Source organism: Archocentrus centrarchus, chromosome 12, assembly GCF_007364275.1.
Source record: "Archocentrus centrarchus isolate MPI-CPG fArcCen1 chromosome 12, fArcCen1, whole genome shotgun sequence".
Lineage (NCBI taxonomy): Eukaryota > Metazoa > Chordata > Actinopteri > Cichliformes > Cichlidae > Archocentrus > Archocentrus centrarchus.
In genome coordinates, this window is record NC_044357.1 from 374,230 (window position 1) to 386,764 (window position 12,535).

The 12,535-nt window shown below is 39.7% G+C and overlaps 1 protein-coding gene across 1 annotated transcript in view; it reads right to left on the minus strand.

Annotated features, from left to right (window-relative positions):
• Positions 1 to 8,515: 8,515 nt before the first annotated feature.
• The window catches only part of LOC115789081 (ras-specific guanine nucleotide-releasing factor RalGPS1), a 94,778-nt gene continuing 90,758 nt past the window's right edge, over positions 8,516 to 12,535 (minus strand). The window contains exons 19-21 of the mRNA XM_030742270.1: positions 11,917 to 12,022; positions 11,730 to 11,821; positions 8,516 to 9,834 (exon numbers count right to left, since the gene is read on the minus strand). Of these exons, the coding sequence (XP_030598130.1) occupies positions 9,805 to 9,834; positions 11,730 to 11,821; positions 11,917 to 12,022 (228 nt within the window). The 3' untranslated portion in view covers positions 8,516 to 9,804. The remainder of the gene's footprint in view (positions 9,835 to 11,729; positions 11,822 to 11,916; positions 12,023 to 12,535) is intronic.

Genomic DNA, 12,535 nt, shown 5'->3' on the forward strand with positions numbered 1-12,535 from the left:
GTTTGTGATTCCTGCATGATCCCTGCAATGAGCTTCAGGGCTCCTGATGTTTCTGACATGTCTACCCTAGTAGATGAAAAGGACATCTGGCTTAAGACACCTGTGATGAAAGAAAGGGAGGATGTTTCTACAAATCACTGGTCCTGGGATTCCAGACCCAGTTTTATGATAAAATCTCAAAAGGGAACATTTCCAGATAATTTTGATATTTACATGTGCAGATGATTCCATTTCTTTGTCTAAAATGTATTTGTATTGTATTGTACTGAAGAGCAGTACAGGTGTATAGAACTAACACAGCATGTGTGCTAACTGCTAATCTAGCTAACACATTAACAGTAGGAGCTACAGAATGATGTTTGATGTTGTACAGAACTGTAGTATGCCTTTTTAAATACAGTGACACAATACCTTAATAAACAGTTCGATTGTAGCACCAAATCACAACAAACAGTCACTTCAAGGCGCTTTGTATTGTGGGTAAAGGCCCTACAATAATTACAGAGAAAACCCAACAATCAAAACGACCCCCTATGAGCAGCACTTGGCGACAGTGGGAAACAAAAACTCCCTTTTAACAGGAAGAAACCTCCAGCAGAACCAGGCTCAGGGAGGGGCAGTCATCTGCTGCGACCAGTGGGGGCTGAGGAGAGAAAGACAAAAGACATGCTGTGGAAGAGAGCCAGAGATTAATAATATCTAATGATTAAATGCAGAGTGGGGTATAAACAGAGTAAAAAGAGGTGAATAAAAAGAAACAGTGCATCATGGGACCCCCCCCAGCAGCTTAGGCCTATAGCAGCATAACTAAGAGATGGCTCAGGGTCACCTGATCCAGCCCTAACTATAAGCTTGATCAAAAAGGAAAGTTTTAAGCCTAATCTTAAAAATAGAGAGGGTGTCTGTCTCCCGAATCCAAATTGGAAATGGCTCCACAGAAGAAAGGCCTGAAAGCTGAAGGCTCTGCCTCCCATTCTACTCTTAATTATCCTAGAAACCACAAGTAAGCCAGCAGTCTGAGAGCGAAGTGCTCTGTTGGGGTGATATGGTACTATGAGGTCTTTAAGATAAGATGGGGCCTGAATATTCAAGACCTTGTATGTAAAAAAAAGGATTTTAAATTTTGATGATTCTATCTTAAAAATGATCAGTCTGTCTTTATTAGTTGGCTATGTACCACAGGCCTTCAAGGTGGCTGTAATTAAACCGCTACTTAAAAAGCCATGACTTGACTGTAGCTCAGTAGGTAGAGCAGGTCACCTACTGATCGGAAGGTCAGCGGTTCGAATCCTGGCTACTCCAGGCTACATGCCAATGTATCCTTGGGCAAGATACTTAACCCCAAGTTGCTCTCCGACCATTCTGTCGGAGTATGTATGCGTGTGAATGTTAGTTAATTAAAAAGCACTTAGCTTTGTAAAAATGAAAGTGCTTGTATGAATGGGAGTGCATGGGTGAATGCAAAACAGGTTGTATAAGCGCTTTGAGTGCTCATACTGAGTAGAAAAGCGCTATATAAGAACTAGTCCATTTACCATTTGACCCAGCTGTCTTAGCTAATTATAGGCCAATCTCCAACCTTCCTTTTCTCTCAAAGATTCTTGAAAGAGTAGTTGTAAAACAGCTAACTGATCATCTGCAGAGGAATAGTTGTTTTGAAGAGTTTCAGTCAGGTTTCAGAATTCATCCAAGTACAGAAACAGCATTAGTGAAATGATCTTACAGCCTCTGACAGTGGACTCATCTCTGTGACTGTCCTGTTGGACAGGACAAGAACAGAGATAGCAGCCCCCATAAGCAGGAACACACAGATACACAAAAAGAAGTCTCAACTACCTTTCTGAGCTACTTACCCCACTCCTTGATGACATCGTTATCCATATTTACTTTCACAACTGCCATTTTGCTTCACATCTCATGCCACTGTTGGACTGCTTTAGAATTACTCACCATGTTAAAAACCCAGTGAAATCAAAGGTCACACACTGAACATGATGCGACTCCTCTTGTATAACTGTATTGACCTAGCCAGCTGTGATTTCCATGCCATCCTTTTCTCCATTCCTGTCCCCCTGGCCAGGTAGTGTCAAGTGTACAATTACTTACAAGAACCTTAAGTCTATTAAATCATCAGACTTAACCAACATCATTGGAATCCACTTAATCTCTGACCCCACTGACCACACAGTGGAAATCCTAGTTATGTAATACAATACCATCTTGTCTCACCTCCTTGAATCTTGGAAAGAGCAGTTGCTGTCCAACTCTGCCCCCACTCTGTTGAACATTCTCCAATTTCTGTTCTCATTCCATGTTCTTATTTTTATATGATGAATATGAAATGATCTTGCCCCTCAAAACTGCTTTCCCACAGTACAGTTGGAGAGAGGGGTGTTTGTGTATGTGAACATAAAGTTTGTAGTGGCGCTATTTTTGTCCTATTCCTTTCCCATTGATTGTAGCAAGAGTCGATATCATATTGCAGATGAAAGAGGAAAATTTTTATATACAATCTTTTATATTCACACACAAAGAGGTACATATGCATCCCAGAAAGTCACAAAGTAAACACATCTGTACAGAAAGTTTATTTCCCATTCAGTGATACAGGAACATATAGCAATGCCATGGTGGGAAATAAATTGTCAAAATAAAATAAAAAAAAAAAAAATCAGACTGAAAATCACAACCCAGTGATTATGTTATTCACAGTTACAAACAATGAAAAGTTCTATACACAAAAATACATGCATATCCTTCAGAACACAAGCAGTACTTCCTCAGAGAAATTCAGTAAAAACATAAAATAACTAAAAGCAGAGGATAAATTCTTTATGGTACATTTAATATGATGCATGTATCATCATTTTAAAGAATATAAGCTAACATACACTATATTTGGATCATATGTATTTAGATTATTAGGTAAATGAAAGAAAACTGCCAGTGTGGGAGAAATGTAGTCTATATGTGCACTCTTCTGGTTCTCAAGTCAATATGTGTAAGATTCACTGTGTATAAGCTACACTGAAGAATGACAAACTACCTCTGAGTGACATCACGTTGGCAGCATCCAACGAAGAGTACGTGCAGGAATGACTTGCAGTAGGTCTTGCACTTTGAGTGCACAAGTAGAATAAAAAAGTGCTATATAAGAACCAGTCCATTTACAACACATACTGTATAGTATTGGATGTGGTTATCCCATATATTTTGTACCTTGTTCCTCTTCTTCAGAGAACAGAAGTTATAACATTTTCTTTTTGGATTTGCTGTTCTATTTTTTTTTCTCAATAATGCAGTATTTCATAAAGTATCTGTGGCAGAAATGTTAATTTGGACTCTAGGATGAACTAATTCTATCAAAAGTTCACAGAGGAAAAAATAATGTGGCACCATTTTATTTATATATATATATATAAATAAAATGGTGCCACATTATATATATTATTGTTGTGGGATAAAAAAAAAAAAACACTTTTCTGGTTATTTTCTGGTCCAATATTGTTCCGATACAGGACTGGTGACACTAAGTTTAAGTACCCAAGTAATAAATTCCTTTATAATCTATACTAGTTGTCCACACTACTGTGAGCCTGCACAGGCATACGTGTAAACTGCAACTTTGCAAGGACCTCAGTTGTTCTCCTCCACCCACCAAGCCACTACTGCACAGAATCTGGTTTGTAAATGAAGTCACCAGCACAGGATGGCAGTGTATATCCCCTAACTATCACTGGCTGCAACTTGGGCTAACGTTGACATATTCTGGGGAACAAAAACTGTAAGAAAAAAATATATTTTATGCATTACACTTGAAGTGAAGTCAACATATATACACATAAGAGTTTTGTAGGGTACCAGTAGCGTGTATATATGTATGTGTGTGTATACACACACACACAGGGTTTTGTAGGGTTCTGCATCCTATTCCTACTTGCACAAAAGAACAGATGCAGTCCTTCTGATGGGTTAAGGACCTTCTGTGGCCCTGTCCAACTCTCTTAGAGTAACTGCCTGTCTCCTGGAATCTCGTCAGTGCTCTTGAGACTGTGCTGGGAGACACAGTAAGCCTTCTCACAATGGCACATTCTGATGTGCCATCCTGAGTTGGACTACCTGTGCAACTTCTGTAGGGTTCAGGTGCTACCAATTGGTTGGTACCTCATGCTACCAACAGGGACTGACGCTAGCCAAATGCAAAACTGGGGGGGGGGGGGGTCAGAAACGATGAGGAGAGAAATTTAAATGACTTGATGCTATATGTATGTGTGTGTGTTTAAGATAAAGTGAAATCAATTACATCTAGGCTTGTTTTTATCCAGAGAGCGCCATTAACATTAGCATAGCTTATATTAGGTCATATTCAGTGACAGACTGTATATACAAAGATGGACATAACCACCATGACATGCCCCCATTAGTTAAGAAGCTCCAAGCTGAGTGTTTTCAGCTTTACCATGTGAGTGTTTACAAATTGGCATTATGTCATGCATGTGTGGCAGAGCTGATTGTGAAATGGTAATAAATGTAACTTAGAATTAGTTACCCAATGAGCACACCCTGTTTTATCCTCATTTCTGGCACCAATCAAAGCATAATTTTCAAAATAAACCCCATGCTGAAGTCAGGGGCTGTTTTCCCATAGACTTCTATACAACTGGAGCTCTTTTTGCAGACAAAGGTGCCGCTCACTTCTGACCATTAGAAAAATGGATGTTTAAGGCACTTCTGCATTGGGTTCACTTTTCAGACCTAGAATATGTAACCAACCTTATAAGGTCTTTGGTTTTAATGGAAAAGCTGTGTACTGACATGGGCAGAGAGACCATTCTTCATGTGCCAAAAAAAAGAAAGAGAGAGAAAAAAAAAAAAAAGACAATTCATTCAGATGTATACACAATGTAGTGTCCATCCATGGAACAATCAAAGTGGACTGACAAACTGTAGGCCATACAACTAACAAGGTTTTTAATCTTTATAGTGTTTCTGATTTACCACAAACCACAGCCAAATTTGTATTGACTATTTCCTTCTTTTACTTTTTGCGTAATGGTGCTCCAGCACAGATGTATCCACAGTTAGTCTAAGTGGTCCACATATCAGTGGACCACTTAGGCTATCAGTGGACCACTATCAGTGGACCACTTTTTTTTCAACTCATTGTTTAAATGGATATATTTAAAATGTAAATATCTTTTTTATTTTCAGATTTGATAAGCAAATTCCAACATCCTACCAAATTATTCCCTACAGAACCAGAGGTTAAAGTGGGATTTGGCAGGTAGGGGAAACATAAAGCTATGCCCACAAAGGAAGTGATTAGCAGTGATGTGGCAGTCAGATGCTATATTAAGTCAAACACAAACGACTATGAACAAGAAAAAAAAAAATTGGTGGCGACTCAAAGTGGGTGGGTTTTGACATAAACTTTTCTCAATTTTGAGGTGAGCAACTGAAGCTAGTACCAGAACACAGAATAGCGGTGACTGCTATATGATGAGAGTCATAAATCAATTACAGGGTTACCCAAGTACACAGTGCCTAGTGCAAACCAACCATCAGCAACAAAGGATGTACAATGACTGAAACGCACCCAGTGTAGACTTGGATTAAGATCAGGTCTAACAGTGCACTGTGTGAAAAGAATTACTTAGAAATAAATCTGAATATGCTCATGTTGCTTAGTGTACTGTGCAATATCAACTGCTTCAGAGTTTTTTAGGGATCTGAAAGTCCACATGCAACTTTTTGAGCAATCTTTTCCGCTGGCATTTACAGTGTGCCAGATTTCTTCTTGCCTATAGAAGTTCAACATAATCACTGGGTCTGATTTGTGAATAGTGTGGTTTGGAAAGTAGTTTCTTGAAGAATAAATCATAAATTCTGCATCCAGTCATTAATGTTTGCCAGATGGTCAAACATTTTACAACTCTCTTCTGACCATTCCAATGGACTGGCTGCAGCTGGTTGAAACTACTAGTCTGCCATTCAGATTCTCTACCATACGGAGATTAGACAGGGTTTTAAATTCAATTTCAGCTCCCGTTTTCCATTTGTTAGAAAACTATTTCTGTTGTTATTCATGTATTATTCATTTACAAATGTCTTCTAGGAAGACTATATGAAAATGTGTAATGCTTTTTCAAAAAATATACTACTCCAATAAATTAAAATAACACTTTAAAAACATCAGATCTCAATGGGGAAAAATCATGATGGATATCTATACTGATATGGACTGGGTAATGTATTAGGAATGAATATCAACCAACAGAGGACTGAATTCAAAGACATCCCAAAAATCAAAGTGAAAAAAGTCTTTTCTTTTTTTTTTGCTGAAATTTCATTGCAGCAACTCAAAATAGTACTCAGTAGTTTCTATGCTACCCAGGTGCTTGTATGCATGCCTGACAGTCAGGGACGTGCTCCTAATGAAATTACAGTGTACTTGGGGATCTCCTCCTAGATCTGGACTAGGGCATCACTCAGCTCCTGGACAGTCTGAGGTGCAATGTGGCAGCGTGGGACGGACTTAAACATTATGTCCCAGAGCTGTTGTATTGGATTTGGGTAAGGCGAGTGTGGGGGCTAGTCAGTAATATCAATTCCTTCATCCTACAGGAACTGCCTGCATAGTCTCGCCACGAGGCCAGACACTGTCCTGCTCCAGGAGGAACCCAGGACCGACAGTGGGTTCAAGGATTTCATCCCAATACCTAATGGCAGTAAGTGTGCCATTGCGTCCTTCCATGGATATGCCTCCCCAGACCATCACTGACCCACAGCCAAACTGCTCATGTTAATTGATGTTATGAGCAACATAACGTTCTCCATGACTTCTCCAGACCCTTTCACATCTGACACATGTTCTCAGGGTGAACCTGCTCTCATCTGTGAATGCCAGTTATGGTATTCTAATGCAAATGCCAATCAGGCTCCACGGTGTGAGGCAATGAACACAGGGTCCACTAGAGGACATCAGGCCCTCAGGCCACTCTCACCAAGTTTGTTTCTGATTGTTTGGTCTAAGACACAGGTGAAATGTCATATGGCTATTATTAATGGCCCACTGGTAAACAGCACTCCCACCACTCATACTACAAATCCCACTATACACTGCAACAGCAACCACGCAGGTTAAGACCTGTGCACTAATCCGTTTTCTCGTATTGCCACATAGATCAGTGGTCAGCAGATAAAACCATCTGGTCAGGACTTTTTACAGCAACATTTAAGCTAGCCTGACCCCTCAAAATGGCCAAATGAAAAGTGGAGTTTGAAAACAAGGACCTGTTCACTGACATCAGAGGTAAACCCGTGCGTCTCTTTTCCCCACCTGGGATGTGCAGGGAAAAGAGTGGATTGGTGGGATGGATGCGGAAGAAGATGCAGAGGGAGACCTGCACAGATGAGCTGACAGTGCATCGCTGCGTCACACACCAGGAAACGCTGCGCAGCGTTGAGGAAAATAGTTCCTGTATTCTGGCCATTCAAATTCATATTCCTGAATAAAATACTTTCAGTGTGACCCACAAATTGCTTTAAATTTTGGCCTGTTCTGTGATTGAATTTGACACCCCTGGTCTAAGACATTCACACCAGTGGCCTGCTGGAGGTCATTTTGTAGGGCTCATCCTCTTCCTCCCTGCATAAAGGAACAGATACCAGTACTGCTGATGGGTTATGGACCTTCTATTGCTCTGTCCACCTCTCTTAAAGCAGCTGCTTTGCTCCTGAAATTTCTTCCATGCTGTGCACAGCAAACCTGGCAATGGCACATATTGATGTGCCATCCTGGAGAAGTTGGACAATCTGTGCAACCTCTGTAGGGTTCAGGTAATGCAGATCGATACCAACAGTGATATTGAGCCTAGGCAAATGCAAAACTAGGGACAAAGCAGTCAGAAAAGATGAGGACAAAAAAACATCAGTGGCCTCCATTGTAAAAGCATTCCTGTTTTGGGGGTTGTCTCATTGTTGTCCTGTTGTTAATTTCATTAAAAACAAAGCAGCTGAAACTGATTAACAACCCTGTCTGCTACATAACTGAACAGATCATTATTCCAGAAATGTAACTGACTTTATGCTATACTCTGATTAATTTTTTGAGCAGTGTCAAAGCTAATTCCTCTCTATGGTAACTTTTTACTGTGCCCAGTGTTGTCATTCTGAACAGATGTTTGCTCTCTAACATAGCTGGAAAGCACATGAAATGATCTACTTTTACCAAATCCTAATAATGGCTTCTTGTTAGGGTTAGGGTGTTGCTGCTTGGGTAAGCTCAAAGCAAACTTACTTTGACTCTTTTACCCTCAATTGTCTGCAATTATTTTTATTATTCTTTTATTTTAACAAATTTTTATTATTATTTTTTTTTTTTTTTTGGGGGGGGGGGGTAAATTCATAACCACATGAGGCTCTCTGATAGGCTGATAACAAAGAACTTTGACATCACTTCATCTAGCCTCCCTGGTTAGGAAAACCCCAAGAAAGGTAAACCCTATATTATCACTATTCAATTATTTTGTAAAGCTTATGAAAATAAAGTCCCATCCAATAAAACAGAGTTAGCATTTAAAATTAATATAGTATGTTGCTTTTCAAGCAGATCATTTATTAATACAAGTGCTAATGGAGTTTTGTCCTGACGTCCTTCAGCTGGAGAAAAGGAGTTGGTTCAATTTTTACAGTGGCTTCCCATCAAGTGTCTCTGAAGCTGATAATCCATCCCTTTGAGAGCCAGTTGTCAAAAAATAAACTCTTTTATATACAAATACAATATTTACACACATTTGATTCAATAAAACTTAGTACTTGGTAAATTGCTTTAATTTCACTTCCTCAGCATCCCGGTGTAGACAACAACTGGGTTTCCTCTGCTTTCTGAAATTGTCACTTTGTTCAGGATTGTTTCCATGGTTCCGTTTCTAATTTGTTCTGTAGAAAATATTAATTGTTCCTATTTGTAAACCTTGTTATATACATCTGCAAACATTTTACAGGAGGACTACCAACTGAGGTAGAGTGGGTAAACATGACCTTTATGGTTAATACTGCTTTTCTCTGAATACTCAGTTGAACTGTATGTCACAGGGCTGGAGGTGATGAAGACTCAGCTTCTGCCTTTTTTTCTGCAGTGCTGATCTTTGATTGACATAATGAGGCCTTGAGATGATACCAGACCTCTTCTGATGGATCCAAGTTCATGAGTGGGGATGTATGCTGCCCACTTCCCACTTCATTATGATGATAACATTCAGAGTAAACTAAATCGTTCAATCTACTTGAAAACAAAACAAATATTCATCCAGTTTTTTTTTTGGCTGCCTTCCTTGTTGAAATCCCCGGTTCCGTATGAAGGCTGTGCAACACTAGTCTGTGAACTGGAGATCAGCATCAGCCAGCGGTCATCTAACACTGTCATCCACATTTATACACTGATACATCTTTTCACCCAATCACAAACCCAACATGGGCCAAAAAACCAATGTGTGCATGCACACATTATAGCAGCATAACAAATGACAGAGACCATGGAAGCTTAGAGAAAGGAATCCAGCCTCGTGAAAGTCTTCCTTTGACTGGATTTTTATAGAGATTCTATCAGATTGTCCCGGTGAAGATGACAGCAGGTGGATTGGCATTACAGTCACACTTCCAGCGTCACAGAGCTTCTTCTACAGTCTCATACGCTTCTTGATTCTCACACTTCCATCAGTGCCATCAAGTTCCTTATTTAGTCTATAATTCCCAAACAACAGAGTTTGGCACAATAATAATCCTGCTCAATAAGGGCTGCTCTCATTCAAATGACATAAGATTTGCAGGTATCTGTTGAGAGAACAGAGCAGATATTCAGCACAAGTGAGTGAGAAAAACTACACTAAGCAACTTGTAGGTTGAATAAGAAGTAGCCTGGTGTATGGTGCCACATTCTTTTTTCAAACCAGCACACATAAAAGCCAAGCATGACAACACAGACCACTGTCCATAGGCATCAAAGTTACCATACTGGGAAGAATTTCTAGTCTGTGTACCCACACGATCTTGTAAGCTTGGGTCTGCGCTTGACCCATTCCACTCCTGTGATTGGTCTTAAGTGAGGATCAGTCGCCTCTACAGTGCCGTTGACACAAGTAGTCAGAATTTCTTATTTTATGCCATTTTTTGAATCTTTGTACTACTTTTGATAACTCTTTTAAGAAAAATGCTAAAGGCTGACAGCTCACTTTGTGACAGCTGTTAGCACTGACCTTAACTAACTTGTGCATTGAATCTACATTAGTGCCTCTATAGTTGTTTTACTTGATTTTTTTTATTTTATGTTATTCACCAAATATAAAACAACAATATCTGTCTGATGATGTGATGAATGCATTCACTCCTTATAGGTTGGTTTTGTTCTTCACCAATTAATGGGGGTGTGGCTGTAGCTCAGTAGGTAGAGCAGGTCACCTACTGATCGGAAGGTCAGCGGTTCGAATCCTGGCTACTCCGGGCTACGTGCCAATGTATCCTTGGGCAAGATACTTAACCCCAAATTGCTCTCCGACCGTTCTGTCGGAGTATGAATGCGTGTGAATGTTAGTTAATTAAAAGCACTTAGCTTAGTAAAAATGGAAGTGCTTGTATGAATGGGAGTGCATGGGTGAATGTAAAACAGGTTGTATAAGCGCTTTGAGTGCTCATACTGAGTAGAAAAGCGCTATATAAGAACTAGTCCATTTACCATTTAATGAGAAAATTTCTATTACTGTTTTCTATTATTATTTCTATTACTATACCATTATTATTTACCGCTAAATGCCCAACTATGTGTACAGCTAAAAGCTCATATGATCTGCTGTTTGATACAGAGCAGGGAATGTGTTTTGTACTGAAAACGTCTCACTGCACCTGTAGGAACTGATGTTAGAGTGAAATCAGTGATGCTGCAGGTTGTGAAAATTGGTGGCGTCTTCTTTATTATGCTGCTATCAGTCCAGCTAATGTAGTGTTTCCCACACAAAGACTTAACAGAGGACACAGTAAAAACACTGTTACCCACATACTGGTTTAAAATGCGTAGCCTATTATTTTTCCAACTGGGAAAAAAAGGGAATAAGAGTACTTCAGGAACGGGTTGCAGTGAGGAAGAATAAAAATGATGCATTGTGCTAGCATTGTGAATGGACTGAAGTAAACAATAAATAAAGCAAACAATGAAGCTAACCACCAGTGTCTCTCAAAAATGTTCTTCAAAGTACTTAAAAACGTCTCGTTCACAATTCACTTCTGTAGAAATGTGTCCAAAACCAGTGCACTGAAGTTTACTGTTCAGGGTCAGTCGTTGTTTGTAACGTTAAATATTAAAGACCGTACACTGCTAGGGAACCCCCACGGCCAACAGGAATATTGAAACTTATTTTTAAAGCATAAAAAAGGCTTTTCTTGAGGTGGCACAAAGGCAGTTTGGAACAGAAGTATCAGCAAAACCAGAAGTGATAGGCTGGGAAAGGCTCCAGCTCCTCATTACCCTAAGCTGAATAAGTGGTTAAGAAAATGAATATATTAATGGCTTTTCAGGCTTCAATCAGTGCTGCTGATGCAACACAGGGAGGGATACCACTTAAATAAAATAGAATGGAATTCTGTGGGAAACACAGTAACACCGTTCAATGATCTCTTCACGAAAAAGAAATGTGCTCCTGTGAGCCAGACAGCATGCTGTGTGTGCTTGAACATACCTGAGGTCTACTGTTCCTGCAAGCCTCCTCCAGGTTTTTGTGCCAGATGATTGCTGAAAACCTGGATCCTGTCTGGAACTTGTAAACATTGCCTGTGAAGCAACATAAATGGTCTCTGTCTGAGTATCTGAACTTAAAAACAAAAGAAAAAAGGAAACAGGAGCTCTGCTGGTGGTGTGGGGCTGACCTTTGTCTGGGTCATTGAGCTGGAAGATGTTGGGTCGAGCTGGGTCATCTGGCAGTATCACCATCCAGCCAATCACACAAACTTTCTTACAGGGGCTTGATTTGTACTGCACCAAAACAGAGTGAAGAGTGAATTCCCCATTGTGTCTGAACAGCAAAGCCATAAAGAAGCGCAATGATCTTTTCTGTAATGCCATCAGACAAACATGAAATCCAATGCTGAGCTACAAATCACATCCTACACCAGAGGCTGTTGTGCATCATGATGCACATGTGTGGCTTTATCTTTAAATATGCACGTGAAAACAGAAGTACACCCTCTTTCAGTGCTATCAATGTTTTACATATCAGGACATAATAAAAAAAATCATCTGGTCCTTAGCAGTACAAGTACAACCTCAGATGAAAAACAACACAAACTGCATCATGACATTATTTATTTAATAAAAATAAAGCCAAAATGTAGAAACAGTGTGTGAAGAATAAGTACACTTTTATTACTTCCACAGGAATTTAGTGGGTAAAGTAGCAGCCTTGAGAGGATTATCAAATGGGCTCGATCAACTGATCATCAGCAAGTGTGACTACCTCTATAAAAGCAGAGCTTTTGGCAATTTACT